The sequence below is a fragment of the Anabrus simplex genome, chromosome 5, assembly GCF_040414725.1.
Source record: "Anabrus simplex isolate iqAnaSimp1 chromosome 5, ASM4041472v1, whole genome shotgun sequence".
Classification (NCBI taxonomy): Eukaryota; Metazoa; Arthropoda; class Insecta; order Orthoptera; family Tettigoniidae; genus Anabrus; species Anabrus simplex.
In genome coordinates, this window is record NC_090269.1 from 353,771,343 (window position 1) to 353,797,921 (window position 26,579).

Here is a 26,579-nt window from a genome sequence, read left to right on the forward strand (position 1 = left end):
AGACCACCATCCCAATATTTACCAAGTTTTAAAATGGAAATCATGAAATATGGTCAATGGCAGGATTTGAATATATTTATCTCCCATGGATTCTCAGCATATTGATATCAAGGCTTCACTGAGCAGAGCTACTCTGGTTGGGAAGGGGAAACTAAATGTGAGATTATGTGGAAGTATAAGTAATGCTTTTGACATTCAAGCCAGTGATATTGATAGAATTAGTATTAACTCTTGATCTCACCACTCAAAAGTAAATCTTTTGTATAATTAAGCTTGTTTGCTTCCTATTGCAATTATTGTTGATGATGATGATGCTTGTTGTTTGAAGGGCCTAACATCGAAGGTCATCGGCCCATTGCAATTATTATGTACTTACATAGTACAATGGTGCTGTTCTCTCCATGCAAAGAGATCTCTTCCTCAGCAGCTTGAAGTGCAGCAGAAAAGCTCGTTCCCCCTCCTTGGAAACTAAGTTGATCGAGAGTCACTAGGAATGAGCAAGTATCTGATGTATTGAGAGGCACCTTCACACTAGCTTTGGTATTAAACGTTATGAGGCCGGCCGTACGAGTTTTAGATAACCTGGAGACAGAAACATGAGAAATATAGAAATTACAAACATGTAAAATATAGAAACTACAGACAGAAAAACAGAAAAAATTAGAAAATGGGGAACGGAATCGTAACGAAATGAATGAGCAAAAAGACCTCTTATATGAGCACATCAGCAAATACATGGAATGGGTTGACAGACAACAAATAAGAAGAAAAAATGTAATAATCAAGCACGACGTCGCGGAATCACTGCTAAGTCTCCCTCCTCCCTCAAATGACGTACTATATGATGACACAACTCCACTTCCCATTTCTTCTGTGGATTGCACGAACAATCAAACCATGTCACATCGCTACTACACTAGGTCGTGCACAAAGACAGATCCCCAAGGCAGCGTGGAATAAACATCTTTCCAAGATATGATAACGTGAGACAAGCTGCCCTAACCAGATGACCGCCATTTTATAACAGAGAAGATACCAAAGAAGTTTTACCAATTAAACAATCAACACAGCAAATATTTTTTCCATAACCTAAAGATTAACACTTGTGCTTATTGTCCAATATTTTTCATCTAAGTTTTCCTTATACAGCTGATGATGACCACTAAGTGGTCGAAACATGTTCTGTGAGTGATAATGTATATTTAATTTTGCCCAACGCAAAAAATAAAGTATGATTAGGTGGTTCTTTAATTATACTTGTTGAAGGCCTACAATATCAAAAGCACATAACATTGATCAACAAAAACATTACATTGACCATTGCTTGTTGTGATATTCTTTGCCTCTTATGGTGTCCTCAACTCTGATAGATAGGATTACTGTTGCGTACCGAGTATAACAGCCCGACTGAATATTGGCAGGAAATAGCTGGCGAGTTAAAAAACGTTTTTCTTTAGCCTGTCATTCCTCTGGTTCATACATTGTCTGATACTGCTTGTACGTAACACACTGGTTCATCATAGTATTCCAGCTATTCGATCCCTACTCTGATGCACTGTTTTGAATGAGCAGTGTGCACATTTGGCAGAGGCTATAATTATGATTTAGGCCTATTCCAAATTATAGTACTACAATTCACTAAATATTCAAAATGCAACCCTGAAAAGAGCCATTTATTAAGAAAGGCGTCTTTCTCTTCACTTTTATTGAATTCTACAATCATTTCATTCCAAATTAGTAGTGAAGAGGGGTTTTCTCCTCTGGCTTGGACGAAAAATTTGCCTCCAAAGCAGATAGATTTTTCCGCCGCCAGTGTAGTGAAATAAGATTTTCCGATTAATCGGGTACTCCTAGGATACAGATTAGTAAAAGGGCATAGATTTGCCTTGGGACTCTTCACTATTTGACTCCCCCCGCCGAAAAAAGACTAAGAGTGTTCACGGATCACAGCTGTCTGTGACTTGGTCATTCCAGCTCTGGAACTTTGGACTGTTAGATCGGCAGTGCAGTACTGTTCGTTAAAAGTGAGAAAATGCATGGTTTTTCATTTGATCAAGTGTTTCATATTGCTTTTAATCGCGCCATTCATACTGACATCATTGTAATGACCTATGTTCATTTCACGTGGGAAAACCACTAAGATAGTCTTTTTGAGATGTTAAAAGCAGGTGGAGAGTGAGTGCCTGCCATTATAATGAAAACTCCCTGTCCTGATTGTGAATGATGGTAATCAAGCGGGTCTACCATTACAATGAATATTCCTTAACCCAGTCTTCATATGAGAAAAGACATTTGGTGAATTCCCCGTCGCGTTTCTAGGGTAACATTAAGAGCTATGCAATTTAATACAATCTTACTCACAAGGTGTACACTACCTAACCTAGAATTCTGTATACAATGTAGAATTCCGTAGCGAAGCATGGGTACATCAGTTAGTTTACAATAAGATACAAAAGTTGAAAACTAGAAAAGCAGCTGGAATTGATAAGATTTCTGGGGATATACTGAAGACAATGGGTTGGGATATAGTACCATATCTTAAGTACTTATTTGATTATTGTTTGGTCGGAGGAGCTATACCAGATGAATGGAGAGTTGCTATAGTAGCCCCTGTGTATAAAGGACAGGGTGATAGACATCAAGCTGAAAATTACAGGCCAGTAAGTTTGACATGCATTGTATGTAAGCTTTGGGAAGGCATTCTTTCTGATTATATTAGACATGTTTGTGAAATTAATAACTGGTTCGATAGAAGAGAGTTCAGTTTTAGAAAAGATTATTCCACTGAAGCTCAACTTGTAGGATTCCAGCAAGATATAGCAGATATCTTGGATTCAGGAGGTCAAATGGACTCTATCGCGATTGACCTGTCTAAAGCATTTGATAGGGTGGATCATGGGAGACTACTGGCAAAAATGAGTGCAATTGGACTAAACAAAAGAGTGACTGAATGGGTTGCTAATTTTCTAGAAAATAGATCTCAGAGAATTAGAGTAGGTGAAGCTTTATCTGACCCTGTAATAATTAAGAGGGGAATTCCTCAAGGCAGTATTATCGGACCTTTATGTTTTCTTATATATATAAATGATATGAGTAAAGGAGTGGAATCAGAGGTAAGGCTTTTTGCGGATGATGTTATTCTCTATAGAGTAATAAATAAGTTACAAGATTGTGAGCAACTGCAGCATGACCTCGAAAATGTTGTGAGATAGACAGCAGGCAATGGTATGTTGATAAACGGGGTTAAAAGTCAGGTATTGAGTTTCACAAATAGGAAAAGTCCTCTCGGTTTTAATTACTGCGTTGATGGGGTGAAAGTTCCTTTTGGGGATCATTGTAAGTATCTAGGTGTTAATATAAGGAAAGATCTTCATTGGGGTAATCACATAAATCGGATTGTAAATAAAGGGTACAGATCTCTGCACATGGTTATGAGGGTGTTTAGGGGTTGTAGTAAGGATGTAAAGGAGAGGGCATATAAGTCTCTGGTAAGACCCAAACTAGAGTATGGTTCCAGTGCATGGGACCCTCACCAGGATTACCTGATTCAAGAACTGGAAAAAATATAAAGGAAAGCAGCTCGATTTGTTCTGGGTGATTTCTGACAAAAGAGTAGCGTTACAAAAATGTTGCAAAGTTTGAGCTGGGTAGAATTGAGATAAAGAAGGAGAGCTGCTCGACGAAGTGGTATGTTCTGAGCTGTCGGCGGAGAGATGGCGTGGAATGACATTAGTAGACAAATAAGTTTGAGTGGCGTTTATAAAAGTAGGAAAGATCACAATATGATGATAAAATTGGAATTCAAGAGGACAAACTGGGGCAAATATTCATTTATAGGAAGGGGAGTTAGGGATTGGAATAACTTACCAAGGGAGATGTTCAATAAATTTCCAATTTCTTTGAAAACATTTAGGAAAAGGCTAGGAAAACAACAGATAGGGAATCTGCCACCTGGGTGACTGCCCTAAATGCAGATCAGTATTGATTGATTGATAATTTATAAATATTCTTATTATAATAAATAATGATGTTATTTGTTTTTATGACCTACTAACTACCTTTATGGTTTTCAGAGATGCTCACGTGCCAGAATTCAGTCCCGCAGGAGTTCTTTTATGTGTCAGTATATCTACTGACATGACACTGACGTAGCACCTTCAAATACCACCGGACTGAGCCAGAATCGAACCTGCCAAGTTGGGGTCAGAAGGCCAGCACTCTAGTGTCTGAGCCACTTAGCCCGGCAAATATTCTTCTTCTTCATCCAAGCATTTATCTTACTCATGTAGGGTCCACTTGACAGATCAAGGAAAACCATTTCCTATGATTGAAAACATCATTACACTGTAGGAGGAAAGTTTGTATGTCAGTGTTGATGACATCTGGCCACCATTGTTTTGGTTTTCCAATTGGTCAAGTTCTGTTGATTTTAAGATGGTAGGCAGTATCGGCAATGGTGTTAAGTGCTGCGCACATGATGTGGCCATACCATCAGAGACATCTCTCACGCATTTTCTCATTTATTAGGGTGATGCCAATATTCTGCCGAATAGTGTGATAGTGTCATTCGTAAGGCAAGAGATTACCATTGACCAATACAACATACGCATCTCCATAACATGAAGTAGGTGCTTGTACTGTCTTGTTACTAGCCAGCACTCAGCTCCATAGATAGTAACTGGGCAAACAATTGTACGATATATTCTCAACTTTCAAAAAGTAATTGTCCAATGTAAAAATTACTTACATAACTAAATTTAAAATAATTTGAACTTTACTGCCAGTGGCAGAAATTACTTTAGTTTCATAAAAGAAAAACAACATTGGTGCCAGTATCTCCATTACTGACAATCCCATGGAAAAATATAGAACAATATTTCATATCCGCCCAGTCTAGAAAGCCAAGAATAACGGCCGAGAGGATTTGTCGTGCTGACCACACGACACCTCGTAATCTGCAAGCCTCCGGGCTGAGCAGCGGTGACTTGATAAGCTACGGCCCTTCAAGGGCTGTAGTGCCATGGGGTTTGGTTTGGTTTTTTTATTTCATATCCCCTTCATACCATTTAAGGTTCCACCTATTCAATACAATAATAAATTGTTGCACAAATTAATGTTGCAACATGTTTAATGTGGTTTGGGACCAGTTTTTATACATATCCATGTCATCATCAGCTGATACAAAAAATGGCAAGAAGTCAACACACAAAAAACATTAACGGGTAATTGTAACACTTATGACACTTTCTTGAAGAATTAAAAATTGTAGTTCATGTAACACTTTTCAGTGAAGATAATTTTTTGTAGATATCTTAGGTTCTTGAACACTCTTGCTGTAGATCTTGAGGTTAAAAAAGGATGCAGCATAATTTGAACTTTACTGCCAGTGGCAGAAATTTCTTTAGTTTCATAAAAGAAAAACAACATTGGTGCCAGTATCTCCATTACTGACAATCCCATGGAAAAATATAGAACAATATTTCATATCTGCCCAGTCTAGAAAGCCAAGAATAACGATATTATGAATTATGAATAATTATGAATTATGCTGCATCCTTTTTTAACTTCAAGATCTACAGCAAGAGTGCTCAAGAACCTAAGATATCTACAAAAATTATCTTCACTGAAAAGTGCTACAAGAACTTCAATTATTAATTCTTCAAGAAAGTGTCATAAGTGTTACAATTACCCTTTAATGTTTTTTGTGTGTTGACTTCTTGCCATTTTTTGTATCGGCTGATGATGACATGGATATGTGTCGAAATCGGTCCCAAACCATATTAAACATGTTGCAACATTAATTTGTGAAACAATTTATTATTGTATTAAATAGGTGGAACATCTCTCTCTTTTTGGCATTGTAATTATCAGTTCAATACGGATCAGTGATGAAGTTTTTAACTTTAAATTTAAGAATATTAAAACAGAATATCAATATCTTCAATGGATTAGAAGATATTTTGTTGTAATATCTCAGGTGAATAACCATGAAGCCTGCCTGGTGGCCATGATCTTTAAGGCGTCGAGTCTACGTGGTCTGACACAGTGGTTAGCCGCATCAAGTTGCATTGGTCGAAAACATTTTCACCATCAGAATGTTGGACAGCAGCGTATGAGAGGTGGTGGTATACAATTTCTGATCACTAGATCTTGTGCTAAAAGCATGGAGTGAATTCCAAACCTCTCTGCAGTGTTCATATAGAGTGAGGGCATGTCTCTGGTCTTTGTTGCTGTGGGGATTCGTACATCGAATGGCAACATGAAGCGTCGAGCAGACCCCTGGGTGCTATTCGACAGGAGTAGGGGATATGTGCTAGTACTGGATTTCACCCTATCCCTTCCTACTATCATATATCATGTCATTCAATTCATCTCACTAACTCCTATGAGGCTGACATCAGGAAGGGCATCCAGTCGAAAAAACTCGCTATGAAGATTCATCTCAGTTCATACCAACCCCATAGAGAAATGGGACAAGGGTTGGAAACACACACTGAAGAAGCAGTTTTATTCATTAAACTAGATGTTTACTCTACCAATAGGAAGAGTTACTGGTAATATTTTGTGCACTGAAAACATGAACTCAGTTCCAAGAATATTGTTTGTATAAATAATTTTATATACTTACGAAAACTTATTCACAATCATTTTTACAAAGGCTGTCTGTTCTTGGAAATCCAGTATACTCATACTGGTGGACTGGTCAACCAGGAATAGAATTCCAACATTGTCCAGAGGAGCTAAAGTTTCATCCATCCGATCAAACATGGAGCGTGTTACCATCACCACACCTGAGGAAAAAAGTGTATTAATGTGAGATAATAAAGAACTGTGGCATCAGTGAAATAAAAGTTAAGGAAGCAGAGGAAAAGTAACGAGACAACACTTCTCTCCTTCACTGATAAAGATTGTACAGATAATTTTGTACCATTTGATGTGCCTACTCCTACATGCATATTATTATCAATCAAGTTTTTGTTCTTTGTTGTTGTTAAGTTTCTGATATCCATTTATTTCTTAGTAGAAAATAAATAAATAAATGTTCTCTTTTCGATATTTGTTTTCTTTCCTATCCATGTTGTTCATGTTATTCTCTCCACAACTTCTATCTGTTTTTATTTTTTTATTTAATTTTTACCATTAGTCCAACCCTCACTTCCATACAGCACTGTGCTCCTAATAAAGGTTTTGGATATATTCTTTCTTATCTAAATTCCTTGCATACCATATCAATAACAGTATATTTGCTGCCTCTGTGGATCCGTGGTAGAGTGTCGGCCTCCGGATCCCAAGATAGCGGGTTCAAACCCGGCAGAGGTAGTCGGATTTTTAAAGGGCGGAAAAAAGTCCGTTCGACACTCCATGTCGTACGATGTCGGCATGTAAAAGATCTCTGGTGATACATTTGGTATTTACCCGACAAAATTAATTAAATCTCAGCCATAGACACCCAAGAGAGACCCGGTTTACTCTAGGTCCGCTAGATGGCAGACAGAGTAAGCCGGAATGTCGAAATTGACGAGCAGACAGCCAGATGGTGTCAAATCGAAATGTCTGCAAACGGTAGCTGAGGCCATACGATTATTATTATTATTAACAGTATATTTTATTTGTTGTTGAAAGCTTTTCCAGTTATTGCTGCCAGTCTCCTAATTTAATTCAGTGACCATGCTTCTCAAATACAGTTTCTATTTTTGAGGTTCCTATCACTACATTAGCATTAATTTCTTTGTTGTCCTTACTCACAGCTAGAGATTTATTTTCGGTTTCCACAAAGGATGCTATTTTTTTTTAAATTATGTCACTCATTCATACATTAGAAATTTTAAACATTTAGGAATTTATTATTATTTCCATATGAGACATGTTCCACCCTTCCTTGAGGGCATCATCAGTCATGGTACCACCTCAAGGCATAAATCAGGTACCTGATTTGTAATTAAAATGCAAATACTAAGATACAAAATTGACATATTACAGTGGGAAAGTCAAGAGAAAAACAATGTTCACTGATGATATAGATAACATTGGCTGCAAACTATCAGTTGTGAAGGACAATAGCATCAGGTTGCTAGGGTACGTCCTACAAAGGATGACACAACATTAACATGGGACAGTTTAAGGGAAAGCAAGTGACTTGCACCAATAGGCAAGACCACAGGGCACTTGACAGTGTCCAGCAGCAGTGGTCCACATGAAGTACTGATGCTTTATTATCAGAAATGGTGGTAATTGTCACCAAATTTCACTAAGTAAAAACTAAAAAATTTTTAGCATCCTACATATAGTATCTTCAAAACGGATCAATAATGATATTTATCACTTCCACAAAGGAGTTGTCAAAGTTTCTATTCTTTGATTCATCACTTTTTCTGTCTCTGTCATGACAACTATATCATCAGCACATCGTATAATGTAGCAGTTCTGCACTAACTTTTATACCATTAGATTTTTTTTCTTAGTCCTCAACGAACATACTGTGATAATGAATGCTGGGAGGGTGCGGGGCTGGCGGATGACAAAAGTACTGATGGAACAGTACTTATACTGTCCTCTTTTTCAATACAAAATCTATCTATATTAGATGAGATAATGTCTAAACATGTTCCAGCCTATCTAAATATACTTGAGAATATTTATATTGATATTGACCAGTACAGTAATTCTTCACACAACTTAAATGAAATTAATGAAAAGAAGAAAGTTTACTTGAAACATTTGTTCCGCTCATTTGTCAGCATTTTGTAAATAAAAATAAGTTTCCCCATCGACATTCCGGAACTAGACCCGCTCTTCCCTCAATATCCCCCTCCCATGCCTTACCCCTTCACCTTCCCCCTCCCACTTCCCCTCTCAACCACATCAGCTCTGACCTGCTGCTAACTACACAAATGTTTAGTGTCAACAGGGACAGGAGACTGACAAGATCGTACCACTCAAGACAACAGCATCCTAATGAGTAAGTTTGTTTGGGCCTATATCCTTTCTTTCTTTTCATGCAATATTTAGTTTAATTTTGTTTCACTATTCCATTCCATCTTTTTTCCCATTGCAAATGATGTGCACTCATTATCTGATGGTCTCACTACGTCGAGCAACACATATTTCCACTTTTTTTTAAAAAACTAGCAAGTTTTATGTTAACCAGAAGAGTTTTTAGATGAGAGGATTTTTTACCTCAACATTCACACGTGTTTTTAATATGTTAATCACGATCATTATCTTTTAATTTCACACAATTTTCAGTGTTTTTATCTGTTTACATGTACATGTAACATTTTAGTTTCTACTGAAGATGGCCTTTAGATAGGCTGAAACATGTTTAGAGATTATCCCATCTAATATAGATGGATTTTTTGTATTGAAAGGAGGAAAACATAAGACCTTTTTATCTGTAAAGTGACAGCCATCAATACAGAATGAAATTTATAACTTGCAATGAATCAATGTTGCATCAGATACAAGTGAGTGAATGTAAGCATATGGTCGTGAGTCTGTGATGAGTCACTGGAGAACAGGAGTGTGAGATGCTGGTATGCAGTGACCACGATCATGAGTACAGTGGAAAACTCAAATGCAAGTGAACTTGTAATTAACTGTAAACAGTTAACGTCATTTGTCCTGCAAATGTCATGATTTCTATCTGAACAAATATTTGTGTTATTATCATCGTTATTAATTTTCACAATAAGTAACTGTCCTGCCATCTAGCTTCAACTAAACAGAGCGTGAGTGTTTGAAAGTGGAAAGAAGCATGTTATAGGATCTTTGGGGAAATGTTCCAGATCTACTGAATGAAAAAGAAATTTTGGCTTTCGTAATACAGTTTCAAACAAGATAAATGATGCAATAGTTTTACTTGTGTTGAGGTTTTCAGTATTTCTATACAACTAGAGGTTGGACTTTAGAACAAGTGCTGATGTTTGTTTGCTTGCTGTTTAAATTGGCCTAACATATAGGTCATCAGCCCAAAAAATGCTGTTAGAAAGTATTTCATGTAACTAATAAAACTAAGAAGTGCCATCAATATGTCATTTTCCCCCTATTTCCAGTTTAAAAAATTGTGATAACATTTCGACTATAAAATGTCCAATGTTTATTTTATTACTTTGGAATTTGTTAACTTTAACATGTTCTCATTCAGATGAAGGTTCTTCAACCTACAGACTGCAAAAGAAATTGTACAATAATGATGAGTGACATGTATTTTTCTAGGTTATTACTTCAGTAAGAGTACTCTTCATCAAGAAAAGAGGGAAACTGGTAACGCAATGCTTTTTAAAATTTAACTTTTTGTTGTTTTAAAATTAGAGCTAAAAATGTAGCTGTTCCCCAAAATGTGGAACGTCCCCTTTTCTTTGACTGTCTTGTCCCTCATTCCTTCCTTCAACAGTTGGTCACCCTAGAGGTGATTAAAATTGGCCGTGTGGTTAGGGGCACGCAGCTGTGAGCCAGGGGCGTAGCCAGGGGGGGGTTACTGGGGGTTAGAACCCCCCATTGAACTTTCACAAAAAGAAAATAAATAGAAACTGACAGTAAACAATAAACTTCTTTTATGTGATCAAGATAAACTCCCTGCAATCTACTGCTTGTTGAGAGTGTTTGCCACCCTACCTGTCACCACTGCAGCCAGTGAGATCATTTTCAACATTAAGACGCCTTAAAACCTACCTCAGAAATACCACAAGTGAAAGTCGACTCAACGGGTTGGCTCCCTTGAACATTCACAGAGACATAGTTGTAAAACCAACAGATGTGTTAAATTTATTTTCTAGGAAGCCTCGAAAATTAGATTTTAGATTGTAAACTGAACTTTCATTATGTTATATCTTAATTTTGTAACTGTAACCCCCCCCCCCCCCCCCATTGGCCGATCCTGGCTATGCTACTGCTGTGAGCTCTCCTCCGGGGGATAGTGGCTTTGCCATGGTTTCCCATTTTTACACCAGGAAAATGCTGGGACTGTACCTTAATTAAGGCCACAGCCACTAACTTCCCATTCCTATGCCTTTTCCTATCCCATTGTTGCAATAAGACCTGTGTCAGTGCAACATAAAAACTAATTGTAAAAAAACATTTTAAGAACCATGATAACCTGCTATTAACATTAAACATATACATAATTGGGGACATCCCTGTATAACTCCTCTCCCAAATTTGACTCTTTTATAAATCCCTTTATCTCTATTATGGCCCTCTGATCTTTTTAAAACAGGAAGATCAGCCTTCTGCCTTCATAGTCAATATCTACAAGCATACACACACGTAAAATGTATCTAAAACATTAACAATAGGAATCTAAGAAGGAGTATAGGAACAGGCATGCTTCCTATCTCAGATAATTTATATTCCACTTGAAATAAACTTTCAGCTTATTATGTCATGTTCAGTACATAAACAGAGTGTTTCTCTTATTGGTTGGCTGGCAGGCATGCCCAGCTTATCTGCCTCACTTTGACTCATCAGTTCAGGTCCATGCATAGAACGTTTATTAAGTGTTGATCTCTCGCTCTAACTGTTCTTGAGTTGCGAAGTACTACTTCGGGGTAATTCTCATAATGCCTCCACATGTGTACACGGTAGAGGAAAGGGTATTTATGTATAGTAATTATGTGAAAACAGAGTCTTGTAGGGAAGTCGTTAGGTTATTTGAAACACAATTTCCAGTTGTATGCCCTCCACATGGAGAGACCGTGCAGAAACTCGTAAACAAAATGAGAGCAAGTGGTTCTTTACCCTATAAGAAGTGTTAAAAAAAGTGTACTTAACGAGGGATACTTTTCCCTCGTTAAGTACACGCTGCAATTGCAGAAAGATTAGAACGTATGCCTACAAAATCCCTACAATGACTTGAACAAGAAGCTGGGGTTTCGAAGAGCTCAGCATGGCACGCTACAAAAATCCAGAGAGAAATAGCCTTAATTACAGAAGACAAACTTATGCGTGTGAATTGGAGTTTCCTAAGGTGATGCCAGAAATGTGTGGATGCAGAAGGAGAACATTTTCAACATCTCCTGCCATAAGGTTTGAGATTATTTTCTTAATTCTTAATTACTAATTTTTGTGTAATACTTATTTTCTTAATTTTAATTGTTATCTCATGTCATGCACCGATAAAGTGAGTTAAGTTCTGTCCTTGTTGCTATGTTGTGTAGTGGGGAGTGATGAGTCAACAGGAGGCAGACAAGCTGGGCGCGCCTGCCAGCCATCCAGTGACAGAAACTCACTGTAGTACACTCACCTAAATATTCACTTATATTCCACTTACTTGTTGCAATGCTATTACTTATATACACCTAGAACTTACTGTGACATGATGGTATATGTCCCTTGCCATTCTCCCCATACCAGCCATGTTCTGTACAGGTGAGCTTCAAATCTCCCACTAATTCATAGCCCTCCTCACACAAAATGGAACAAGTGTCGTGGAGGTTACCAGGTCTTTCACTGCACTGAGCAGGTTCCCATTGACCATGGGCTGGGACGTGGAGCAGCATGCAACCTGGATAGATTATACAAAATAGAATTAAGGAAGAAAGAAATTTTCAGCCAGAAACTAATGTACACTAGTCTGAAAGATTTTCGTCAAAGCGACATCTACAAGAGTATAATAATTTAACTATAAAGGATAACTGATATTTGCTTGTAGTGTTGTAAAAAAGAGAAAAACTTAAGACCCTAGAAATATGACCAATGTTCCTTCATAGTTACTGAACAAAAATATATAGCACATACAGACCATTGGCCTGCCAACAAAACTGTTGTCCAACAGTTGGCCAACACATATTAGAGGTTCACGTGGTCAGCATGACGAAATCCTCAGCCATATTGCTTGGCTGCTGTGACTCTCAGATCATACAGCTCCTCAGCTAGCCTCACAAGGCTGAGTGAAACACGTTACAGCCCTCAGTTCAGTATTATAATCCTTGGTGCTGGGAGGGAATTGAGCCCAGGGCCTCTGACTAATGTAATTTTTGTGTTACACTTGAGTGCTCTGATATGCTCTGTGTACCTCGTATTGAAATTTCAAACGATTCATCCAATGTAGAATATCGTTGTTACCAGGACAAAACCTCCTATGTGATAATAGTTTTGGAGATATACTGACCCGAAGCACATACATTATGAAGACAATGTTCACAGAATATTGCACCTTAGATGACAGAACCGTACCGGGCCAAAGTTCTAAGCTAAAATATTTCACATAGGAGGTTTTGCCCCGGCAGCGACGATATGTGGTATTCAGTGCATCTGATTTATAATCACCAAGTACATTATACTGTATATGCCAGATACTTAGCTTTTTGTGACCTGAACTGTTGGTCTGATCCCTCTACAGGGTGGGAAAATATATAAATTGTAAGTAAATGAAATCGATGAAAAAATTGGAACATATGCCTACAAAATCCTTAGAGAATGACTTGGATAAGAAGCTGGAGTTTCAAAGAGCTCAGCACGGCAGGCTATGAAAATCCAAAGAGAGTAGCCTATAAGATGTACCCCAATTACAGTTCTGGCACCAGGCAATATAATCCCTCTATACAGAGTTCTGACCACAACTCAAATAAATGCCATTCTGCTAATATATTCATATTTTGGAATTTTTGGAATTTTAAACTTTAGTTCCTGAAACATTTGCAGTACGGTAATTCAGTTTTATAGTGGGGCGGTCCAGCTAATAAAATTACTAATTTTTTCTATTAAGTTTTCTTATTGGTAGATATTTCAAAATTTCACATTATGTGCACAGTAGTACCAATAATTAAAATATGAAGTAAAAGTAATACTTACAATCCAGATCACTGTTGTACAGGTAAGCTGAAACAATATAAATAGTATTTTATTATCATCATTATGACCACTATATAACCGTGCTTTGTCATGTCCTGAAGAGCAAAAATGTGGTGACCTTTGAATTAAGGTAAGAAAATTTAACGGACAATGGTGATGCCTTCAGTTTACATTAATCATTTCTGTATTTGCTTAAGCCACCTTGGCTAATTTTGGGTTTAGGATGAGAGTTCATAGTAACAAGCCTACTTAATATTTTTGGATGAAATATTTGCCTGCAGTAAGTGGGACTGAAATCTTTGTCATCATGCTGGAAAGCCAGCACCTAAATAATTATTAAAATTATTATTATTATTATTATTATTATTATTATTATTATTATTATTATCATTATCATTATACCGGGGGTACGCCTTCTCCATCCAGTTAAACTGCACGTCTTCTATAAGGCCATCTATGTTATGGAATTGGAACTAATCTTATTCAAGATGCTTCAATTTTCAACAGTTAGATATCTCTATCTGGCAGGATTAAGGACAATTAATTCTTACAGGAATTTCAATCTTTTGAAGGTGGCAAACCTTAAGTTTGTGAAGAGTGTTTTGTTCATGTATCAAAGTTGTCAACACTCCTGCGGCTTCCTTCTTCCTTAGTTATTAACCAATCAGGAATTTTTAGAATATTTTCTCTAGCCAATTAAAATTTGGGGGTGTGTAGAGGCATCCAGCCTATCTGTGAAAAGTTCTGGAAACTTCCCCTTGAAATGCTATAAAAGCTGGGTACTTTAAGGCCGTATTCTCATCTTCACCCCTCCAGTTGATCGTGTGCAGTGTGTATTAAGGAGGCAGGGGCCATAGATCAGCGTTCGGAAGGCCCAGCAAGCAAGGTAATGGCAAAGTTTTCTTAATATGTGATAACTCCGGCAGATAGCTTGAGGGGAAGGTTTCAAACCTCTTCTATTTTATGTAAAGTCCTAATTTATGGTTTAAATGTAGATTTTTGGCAAGTCTGAGGACTCTGTTCTAATCCCTGCTGGGAAACATGTAAACTAAGGGAACAAAGGATGATCACCCTCTGTTGATTCCCATTCAACTTGGTATGGGGTGACTAAAATTTTCTAAACGTCTAAATTCTTAACACATTTTTTGGGATTTAATATTCCTCGTTTAGTCACCACTCTGTAGAATAGGCTTAGCCTCTGCAACTTCAGGCCATAAGCCCACTTAGGGTTTTAGGAGTTGTTCAAAAAGGAGTGCAAGTGTTTCATCTCCTAGCATTTTCTTCATGGTGATTCATATTAAACCTTTTCTTTTTGTACATTAAGGCCGTTTAGAATGGGCACTCATTGCCCCTGTTTATTTGTAATGGTTTAAAGACTGTGTGTAACAAAGTGTTGAGCAGAAGTGAGTGCAAGTACATTATTTGTAGTTTGTCAAGCATAACCTTGTAAGAAGCTTGTGCCTCTGAGAGCCTGGACTACAGTAACTTTTGGAGCTCAGTCTCCTAGGATGTAAATTAGTGGAGCAAATATGCTCTTATGAAAGTGTACTGGTGTAGAGCTATATTGCTCATCCCTTATAGATTATCATGTGGATAATTTTTTCTTGTTCTTGTACACGATTTTTGGACTTATAGTCCGCTGTTGTTATCAGAGCTCATGAGCTCACTATTTGTTGTTTATTCAGATTTTATATCTGCCAAATTTTTAAACAAGCAAAAAAAAAACAGGAGGAAAGAAATAAAATTTCAAAATTTAGTGCTTTAACTTATGCTCTGGTCATTTCCTTGTCTGAATAATAATAATAATAATAATAATAATAATAATAATAATAATAATAATAATAATAATAATAGTACCGGCTGGTACACTTCTATGCCGCACGTTTGGAATTTCTGCCTTAAAGTACTTCTCTACTGGAGAAACGCTGAACTTTAAAGACTGAATTAATTCCACAATTTCTCAGAAGATGTCACTGTGTGTATTTCGATTTGTTGTTGTTTTTCAGTGATCAAGAAGTGTGGACTTTCCCTTATAGATGTCACGGCCTAAAAAACTATGATCATGCACCCTGGTGCGAAGTGAAGGAACCTTTTTTGAAGAAAATTTGTATTCATAAGTTGTTGTCTTTACTAAACTTCGTTCTTTTGTTGGTGGGTTGGCAATATTAATCCTTTCTTTCTGCCTGTTTTGAATTTACCCAATCAGTAATTTCTGTAATTAACTTCCCTCCAATCACAGGTTTCTTCTTCATTTTTGACTTGTAACTTTTAGCCGACCAATAAACGCATGTGGGTGTGTCTTAATTATTCATGAAAGGTCTCGAATCTTCCACAAGGGTATAAAAGCTGCTTATTTTCTGGTCTCTCAGCCACTCGTACAACATCTAGCTTAGTGTATGGAAGTATAGCAGGAGGCGGGAAGCGCCTCTTTCATCAGTCAGCAGCCCTTCAAAAAGGTAATGTCCGTTTAACATCTTTATTTTCTTCCTAGCTCAGCAGTTTAATCCTCAGGGAAGGTCCGAAACCGTTTTTGATGTAACCTATACCATTTCGATATAAAATTTTCATGTTACTTTAACTGTAAATCGGGGATAGAGAGTGTTTTACCCTCTCAAGCTCCCCTTCATTTTGATCTGAGGTGACTACGTTTTCGTAACCGATTTTCTTCTCTTTCTTTATGTATTAAAATTTTCTTATACGAGTCACCTCCCTAGTGTGGGAATAGCCCCTGTTGAATCGGCCTAGCGCCACTTTCATGTAGGAGTGCAAGTACTCGCCTCCATTCATCTTTGTATTTTGGGCCATTAACTTAACCCGTTTTGTTTTCCTTCCTGCAAAGGCCAAGCAGATTGGGTACGAGATACCCCTGTTTATATTTGTAAGTTGTGCCTTGATGGCAGTTAATTGTAAAGTATGGTATGGCCTTCAATAGGCTTGAAAAATTGAGAGCGGGTCAGCTCTTGTTTGTGGTAAACGTGCCTTTAGGAGGTCCGGTATGGTTTTTGGAGCTTATGCTCCTGGTATGAAGGGAATTTTTGCCCTTTGAACAAATGTGTAAAGGTGGGCTAATTGCCCAAGGATTGTGAAATTTGGGGCTCAAAGCCCAGAACTTGTAAAGGTCCCGGAACTGGTGTTTGAGTTTGTAAAATTATACTTGTACCTGATTTTTCATTGCTATTTCACCTAGTGAAAATTTGTTAAATCTTGTTGTCTATTGAAAATATAACCTTTATTGAAATTTTAATTCATCTTTCGGACTTGTAGTTAGACCCATTCCAGCCCGCACCTTCTTTCACATCTGCTGTTCCACAGATATCTCGGAATAATAATAATAATAATAATAATAATAATAATAATAATAATAATAATAATAATAATGGTATATGGCCTCTGGAGAAATCTGGTGCAGGTCTTTTTCTAGTAGACGGCCTATAGGCAACCTGCAAGTCTGTGAAAATTGGACCCTATATAAGATGATTTCTAATTATGAAGACGACATACACACACCCAGCCCCTGAGCCAGACGAATTAACCAGATGAATTAACCAATCAACGTGTTGAGTGCCACAGCGGACACCAGTGTCTATTTGTGGACTTCTGCTAGGCCCCACTCAGAAGTGGTAAAGTAAAGAGTTTTCCGACTTTATACAGAATTATTTGACCATATAGAATATCTATCAGATCCCATTCAGTTATAATTCAAGTACCAGGCTTCAAAGTTATATATTCAGGTGCAATAAATTTTATTTTATTTTCAAGGATATGCAAGCCCGCTGGCTCAAAATTGATAATGTAAAGCAAAATTTTGAAATTTTTCTCTGTGGGTCAAAACTGTATTTTTGCTGTCTGGTGTTACAGTCACAACATTCTACCACACTTTTAATGCAAAAGCAAAAATTAACGTCAAAAGTGGCCTGTGGGGAAATTTACGTCGGCTGGGGCCAAGATGGTCAGGCTAGTGGACCCAGTAATGTGCTGAATGTTTACAAAACAACATTTCAAGTAGCACCATACACATTCAGCACATTACTGTGCATGTGCGCTAGCATCCACTAGTGTGACCGCCTTAGCCACAGCCAACGTAAGTTTCCTAACAGGCCACAGCGAACACCGGTGTCCGTCTTAATTTATTCTAGTTTTTTTACATTAATTTTTTACTTTTGCGTTACAAATGTGGTAGAATGTTGCTGCTGTAACACTAGGGAGCAAAAAAACAGTTTTGGCTCACACATCAAAATTTCAATATTTTGCTTGGCGCTCAACATGTTAAGATTAAAACTCCTGACCCACCCAGGAATCGAACCTGGGATCCAAAGGCTAGAATGCTGACCATTTAGCCATGAAGCCAGATATTATTAAATGGAAAGAGTTTGACAAATAAAATTATCACGGTCGAGGTTTCATGTCCTACTAACTACTTTTATAGCTTTTGTCCGGCAGGAGTTATTTTCAGATACTAGTAAATCTACTGACACAAGGCTGGCATAGTTGGGCACCATATCAGTCACTAATCTGTGAGGACTGCCATGCTTCTGATTGCAAAAAATTTCATGTATGAAAATTTCTCCTCTGCATGGAAAAACAGAATCGTGGGTATGTTTTTGGGCTTAGAAGATGAGAGAGTGAGTACAGATTATTCGGTTGTTTCCATCTTAGTAGCCTCTTATGGCATGCAGCAGCATAGATAATGCAGCCTTTTACTCCACCCACAGGGGAGATAAAGAGTTCTGATAAATCAAAAAAAATATGTAACATCAATATCTATGTCCATCAATATGACAGCTGATCCAGCACACAAGATTATGGCCATAAATATTCACAAGATATGTATTATGAGAACATTTCTGCTGCCTCCAATGACAACACCATGTGTAAGGGGCTTTGCTGTGACCTAGATGAAACACCACTCAAAGACAGTGGAAACATGTTTAAAACGTGGTGCCATTGGTACCAACTGTATGTAGAAGGCATAGTTTTTCCACGTGGTAATAACATGAGGAAGTTTTAGTATAGACTGATGACAAACATTGGTTGCCTAGTTACCACGGTGTCAGTTTTCTGTCTACGCTAAACTGATGACTCTAATTCCGACAGACCCTGAGATCAAAAACATATCCATGTTAATCTGATAACTGCATGTAGAATGGTGTTAATTGCACTGACCAATTTGTTTGATTGCCAATCTCACATTGGTCAATTGGGGATTGCTACAGCTGTTATGGGATCACTACAACTACTTATATGAAATCATCAGTAATTGCCCTTCATACCTTTATTACCATTTTGAACAGTCCTTGTACAAATGTATGGTACTATAGATATATAGTAAAACCTCCTTTCATTATTTTGAGAGATTGGAATGTAAACTAGACTGAATAATGCTAAAATTTAAATTTAAAGACATGAGATTATATGAACTAGCATTATATAGTACCTATTGTCTGGCCAGGTTTGTCCTGCTACAGAATGAAGTAGACCATACAGCCAGCAATTCCATGTCAAATGTCAGGCAGTGGAAAATGACCTGACTCCTACAAGGGCCAACGGCTTTGGGCAGATGAGACCTTGTAGGAGGGCAATGGCCCCTCAGAAAAAGGAAATTCTACTGAAATACCATTACTCAACGGTTTACTTAGCGGCAAAGATGGGCTTCGGTACGGCAAGTGAAGAGGAAGAGAAAATGCAAGGCAGACTGTCTATGAAGGTACTGCTCAGTTTTACTCGAGTCAGTGGCAGTTCGTTGCAATTTTACTGTTTGACAAGACATGTCTCATGCATATGTGCTGTGATGAATGATTCCACAATCATAGCGTTTGGGTCGCTTCCTGGCAAGCTGTGATCCACCTTAAACAAATCCATGCCAATGGCACAATCTTCAGCTGTCACTTTTTACTCCAAGTCCAATGGCGATGGAATAAGGACAGTGGAGGTAGGTTCTCAGGTGTAACTGGAAGCCCCTCAGTTTGGACCTGCATGTTGGCAGCAGGTATGTGATGGCAATTTTCTTAAGAATTGTGACTACTTGGGAATTCAGTCCTGCACCTGTGTTTGGGCAGGCCTATTTAGGATCTCTGCTGCACACCCCAAATGAGGAAGGCCCTAGAAAAGGTGGGCTAAACATTAGAAGTCACACTTGTCTGCTGGATGACCGTACCCAGCAGGTCACCCCATATGCGGTCGAAATAATCAAGAAAGCTCAAGATAGACCCATAGCTTTTGGTAAAAGGTAAACCAGAGTACTGTACAATGATGCAATTTACTTTTCTTTGCTATTTAAAAGTAGAAAGGCTTAGCTGTCTAACAACTGTCAGAACTATACCTGGCAGGTTCCAGGATGTTACTCATGGCAAAAATGGTATCATCATTTAGTTTGATACCAAATAGCCACTGCCTTGACTAGGAAAGGTCAGTGCATGAAGAGGTTGTCAGCCTTAGAGTGAATGGCTCTATGTATTTTGTGTGAACATAATCATCTACTCCAAAACTTCCAGATGTGGGATAATAATCAACTCCCATGATCAGGCTTGAACAGGGCACTGAACATGTGGCAGCATTGAAAAGAAGGTGATATATGACCCAATGATCCTATACTTCAAGAAGTAAAACTGGGACGTATACGTATAATCGGTCATCTTAATGGTGCTATTCCAAACTCATTCAAGAAGTTTCACCATGACTACAGACTACTTATGGGTCTCAGGGATGACACTGTCACCATTGTCCTCAAGAAATCATGACAGATTTTATTTTACTCTTTGTTCACTCAAAAGAGCGACCTCTATATACTTTTAATTGATGATGCTGATGCACTGAACAAGAAAATTGAAAAGTATGGTATGAAAATCTGTGCAGAGAAAAGCAAGACCATGATGATACCAACAGGAGAAAGACAGGAGAAAGGCATTGTGAAAATTGGTGGTCAAAGCCTTGATATCGTTAACAGTTTCAAATACCTAGGGAGTGAATTAATGCACCATACAAGGCTGGACATGGAGATTAGCAAGAGAGCTCCCTATCTTTGTCTATCCAGGTACATTTCTTCCTTTTCAACTTGATGCCATTCCACTCCTCTTCCTCCCAGGTCCTGCTTTACTTGACTCATCCACCATTTCCTTGATCTGTCTCTAGGTCTTTTGCCTTCCAGTTCCTATTCTAGCCATTTTCTTGCTGTTCTCATTTGATCCAAGGAATAGTAGAGATAATTGAGAAACGAAGAAGTGAGAAAGGAGGTTGGAATGGAAAACCTATATGAGAGAACTGATAGGATTAAACTAAGATGGTTTTGATATGTAAAAAGAGAGAGAGAGAAAATTAGAACAAGGTGGATTGATTTGATAAAGAGGAGTGCAAAAAGATGAAACCTGGACTGGGACAAAATGGTGGAAGGAGAGAGGAATGTGGATAAGTGCCATAAATGTCCCAACCCAGCAGGAGCTGGATGAGGGGAAATGAGGAGGAGAAGGAGAAGTATACCAGTATACCAAGTGCTTAGTGCTACCACTGTTGAATGGCAGTAGTATAATAATAAATATATATCTACCACGCTATTAATAACAGAACAAGAATGTACAAGGTAAATCAGAATACTCCTCTTTGGTATTTAAAAATACAGCAACTTAGCTGTATATACAGCAATACAATAATACAATTTATCATTTTACTTACTTTCATTAAGGTAAGATACCATGTTGCCAAATGTGTGTAGGGATGAGAGTAAGTAGAAGTTAGGAGTTGTTTCTACTGGAGAGATAGGCTTAGATGCAATGGCTTCCAAATTCTCTATTGACACAGATGTGCCAATACCAATAGCAAAGAACTTGTGGCCAAGAGATTTGAGTTCCGTTATTACTTCTGTTGAATCTTCAGTGCTGTCAGCATCCGTAATCAGAACTAAAGGAAGAATAAGCGTACATATATTATCTTCACATAACTACGTATAACATAGTGCATGTCTTGTTTAAAATTGGTTAAAATTTTGTTTTTTACTTAACATCCTACAAATTATTGATAAAAATCTAAAGTACTCTAGAATGCATCTAGGTATTATTGTAAATGAACAAGCTATCACTAAATGAAACTAAAAGAAGTAACAAAACATTCTTCCCCTGGAATCATTTCCAGACACAGATATTCTAACAAGCTGGAGAAGAATTAATAAATATAGAGAAAAGGATATATTTGTTTCATCGAGCAAATTAATGCTTTCAGCCCTGTGCAACTCTTAAGTCAGTTCAAGACAGTACAATGCTGGCAGATATTTAATGAAAAACTAAGAAAACTCTACAAATTTTAACCACCATCATCATCATCATCATCATCATCATCATCATCATCATCATCATCATCATCATCATAGGTTGTTCTGCCATCTGGCAGGTCCAATCATGGCTGTGATCTCCAAATCTCTCAATCTTGTGCCCTTTCCTTCACTTCTGTATAATCTTCTTTTCTTATTTTAATGTTGTCTAATAGCTGATATTGTCTCCTTCCCCTTCCTCATTTTCCTTTTACCATCCCATCCATTGCTGCTCATAGAAAAGTATTATATCTTAGATTATGCCCTATCCAATTTTTCTTCCTTTTTTGGATTATAGTCAGCATGCTCCTCACTTCACCCACTCTCTTCAGAACTTCCTCATTTGATATTCTATCTTCCCAGCTTACTCCTTCAATTCTTCTTCAAATCCATATCTCAAATGCCTCTATTCTTCTCTGTTCTTCCTTCCTTAATGTCCATGTTTCAGCGCCGTATAGAGCTATACTCCATACGTAACACCTTGAAAGTCTCTTCCTCAGATCTTTCTCTAGCAGGCCACAAAACAGTTCCTGCTGGAATATTATAATTTTCACATAATAATAATATGTCATGTATACATATCTTGTATTAGTTATAAAGAAAACAACATTATGGTTACGTGTTGGTAACTAAGATAATTGAGTCTAGTGGTTTATTTTGGTTTTCCTTTATTCTTTGAACTGCTTGGTGTGTGTGATTGCCACTTGTGGATAACAGCTCGTAATAAAAGGATGTGTGTGATGAAGCTGGTGTTTCTATGGTATAATTTGTTTAGGTACCTAAACCGGTGCAATGAGTAGAAATGAAGATATATCAAAAGGTTATGGGCCGAGAGCTCCAGAGCACCGCAGTACATTCCGGACAATATAAGTTGAAATGGAGTAATGAGAATTAACGGACGAAGCAAGTTGTAACATTATTGACGGAAAAAATGGCGACCTCGTGGACCGGTGAAGAAACACTGAATAGGAATGTGGCTAAGCTTACAGTGGAGAACTATTCTTTGTGGGCACTGAAGGTGAAACAAAAGCTGTTGTTGAAAGATGTGTGGGAATCAGTAATAGGGTATGAGGATATGCCAGATTGTCAACTGCCCCAGACAGAAACAAGACAACGGACGTAAAACAATGTGATCGCGTTAGTGGTTATTTTCAAATATGTGGGAGATTTTCAAAGTGACACTGCAGATATTAAATCAACGAAAAAGGCATGGAAAAACTGGACAAGTTGTGTAATAACGGAGGGCTAGTGAATGATGCTATGACCCTGAAACAGTTAACTCATTTTGTGAAGCCCAAGGACATGAGTGTTCAAGAATGCTTCGCAAAAATAAATCAACTGTGGATGAGAACAAGTAAAGCAGATAGATTTCACAGATCAACAAGTTGCACAAATGATCATAGGAAACCTTACAGAGGAATATGCAGTTTGTATACCTTACTTGGAAGCTGATTTGGCAAAACTGATTATTTCAAAGGTGAAGGCAAGATTACTCACTGAGGAAAGCAGAAGGAAACTTCAGAAAAATGGAGGAAAGGTTTACAACACTGGAAAACATGAGCACGATGAAGCTCAAGCCATGGCTGTTCAACAGAAATGATATATCAAGAAAGAAGACGTGCAACGAGGAAAACAGTATAGTTGCTACAATTGCGATAAACAGCGACAAGTATCTAAATACTGTCGCAGTACCCAAAACTTCTTCAATTGTGGTAAGTCAGGACATCATTCTAAAGTATGTCCAATAATGAAGAGTGAATCATCACAGGAGAATAAATCAGTGAATGCGAGTGGTAAAGTGGTAAGCTCAGAAATTATACATGTAGTAGATAAAGCAATGAGCACGGTAGTTTCTGCAGGAATTGAGAAAATTAGAGATTGGCTGTTCAATTCAGGTGCATCCAATCATATGTGTCCAACATAGGAGATATTTATGGACATGTCAACAAATGTAACTATGAACGTAGAAATAGGAGACAACAGTAAGCTGGATATTAGAGGTATAGGTAAGGTGAAAGTAAAAATGTCAACAGGATGGACAATTACATTTACAGATGCATTGTATGTACCAAACTTAGGTGCAAATTTAATATCAGTTGGTAAGTTAACCAGCAAAGGTTTCTAAGTAGGATTTGCAGGTGTGAAAGCAGCAGTTGTAGATAAGAATGGAGATGAAACATTGTTTATTGCAAACAGGAGGAATGATGTGTATGTAGTACAAATAGAGGGAAAAAATGATATTGTAGCTGCAAGTGGGCAAACAGGTAGGAGTTTTCAAACCAGATATCTTGAACACGTCAATGCTAACAGACACAAGAAGTATTCTGCAATGACTGTCCATATGGGGGATACTGGTCACCAATATACTGACATAAATAAAGACTTGACCATTTCAAAAAAAGTAAGCAAAGGGAACCTGATGAGCAATTACAAAAATATTTATACAGGTTTGAACCAGATTATTAATGCAAACAAAAATTTAAATGAAGAACAAGAGAACAAAAATCTGTTATATGAACAAATACCATCACTTCTAACATCACGAAAAATTAATAATTTGAAGTCACCTCCTCTAATTCAAATTTCCCGCCCCTCCCGCTCCTACTACAGGCCGAGCTATTTCCCCTTCCCCTACTAATAGCACAGTCTCCCCACCCCAACCCCCGTACCGCCTCTAGCCAAGTTCCGCTGGGTGAAAGGAAACACAACTACAACACACGCAGTAGTGTGGCGAGAAGCAAGTCAGAATGAGGCTCAGTCTAAACCAGCTATAGGGAGTGTCATTTACGGTAAGCTTTTGCGTCATACATTCATGACGGAATCTCTTTTCTTAGATATCTGAGGGCTTTAAACCTATTAATTTTTATATCTCTTTCTTTACAGACCTTGTCTTTTTCAAAAAGGATTATTTTCAAGATTTAAGCCACGAATATGGTGATCATGCAGCGCTGGTCTTTACCATATGACAGGCGATCTCATAAGGCTTCAGATTTCTTTTACCAAAATAGCTCAATTTGAAAGAGTATTCTACAAGTTAACGCTTTTAAATGTTTCTGATATGGATTTAGTACCAATCCTTTTCCGAGGCCAGAATTTCAATCTCCCCAGTCAACACTCTGAAACTACCAGATTCCAACAATGCTTGCAACGTTTTTCAAGTAAGGTTGTTCATATTTTAACTTTGATTATTTGCAAGAAGTGTTAAACTACCTCATTAAATATGTATATATTTGTTCTCCTATGTTTTCTCAACAGTTCAAAAGGAACTCTGTTTTAAATATGGACAGCAACATTGGACATTGTTTCCGTATGAGACGTTATGGCAGGCTTGTCAATTTCAATTTATATTTCATTTTTAACATTAAAGACAAAAGGTTTTGTAAGAAGTGAAGTCAATTTGTGTAAATAATGTACCTATATATTTATATCTTTTGCGTTTCTCATATAGTCCTTAAAAAGGCATTGGGTTCTTCCAATTTTTTCAGTTTCTGATTTTGAGTTTTGTAATCTACCACGTGATTTTATGGCTGATGAAGTCTCCAATAGAGATGAAACATGTACCTAAATATCTTTTTTATTTAAATAGTTCACTTGTAAAGTGATGTGTATTGATCAGGTGGACCAAAACCAAACATTGTTTCTTAGTTTTAACTGTACCAATACGGATCTACACAATGAAGTTCGTAAATTTTTACCACTTAGTTGAGCAGCTCGTCTTCTTTCTCCCAAATCTTCCCAGCCCAAACTTTGCGAAAAAATTTTAACGCTATTCTTTTGTCGGAAATCACCCAGAACAAAGCGAGCTGCTTTTCTTTGGATTTTTTCCAGTTCTTGAATCAGGTAATCCTGGTGAGGGTCCCATACACTGGAACCATACTTCAGTTGGGGTCTTACCAGAGACTTATATGCCCTCTCCTTCACATCCTTACTACAACCCCTAAACACCCTCATAACCATGTGCAGAGATCTGTACCCTTTATTTACAATCCCATTTATGTGATTACCAAAATGAAGATCTTTCCTTATATTAACACCTAGATACTTACAATGATCCCCTAAAGGAACTTTCACCCCAACAACGCAATAGTTAAAACATTAAAAAATTATTTGTGAATCACACAACCTGACTTTTAAGCCCGTTTATCATTTCCATTCCACAACATTATCGAGGTCATTTTGGAATTGTTTACAATCTCGTAACTTATTTATTACTCTATACAGAATAACATCATCCAAAAAAAGCCTTACCTCTGATTCCACTTCTTTACTCATATCGTTTATATATATAAAACATAAAGGTCCAATAATACTGCCTTGAGGAATTCCCCTCTTAATTATTACAGGGTCAGATAAAGCCTCATCTACTCTAATTCTCTGAGATCTATTTTCTAGAAATTAGCAACCCATTCAGTCACTCTTTTTTCTAGTCCAATTGCACCCAGTTTTGCCAGTAGTCTCCCATGATCGACCCTATCAAATGCTTTAGACAGGT

The 26,579-nt window shown here is 37.6% G+C and overlaps 1 protein-coding gene across 1 annotated transcript in view; it reads right to left on the reverse strand.

Moving 5' to 3' along the window:
• LOC136874905 (collagen alpha-1(XII) chain) overlaps window positions 1-26,579 on the reverse strand; it is a 107,084-nt gene that overhangs the window by 53,449 nt on the left and 27,056 nt on the right. The window contains exons 5-9 of the mRNA XM_067148608.2: window positions 21,457-21,681; window positions 13,792-13,818; window positions 12,308-12,502; window positions 6,629-6,791; window positions 377-582 (exon numbers count right to left, since the gene is read on the reverse strand). Of these exons, the coding sequence (XP_067004709.2) occupies window positions 377-582; window positions 6,629-6,791; window positions 12,308-12,502; window positions 13,792-13,818; window positions 21,457-21,681 (816 nt within the window). The remainder of the gene's footprint in view (window positions 1-376; window positions 583-6,628; window positions 6,792-12,307; window positions 12,503-13,791; window positions 13,819-21,456; window positions 21,682-26,579) is intronic.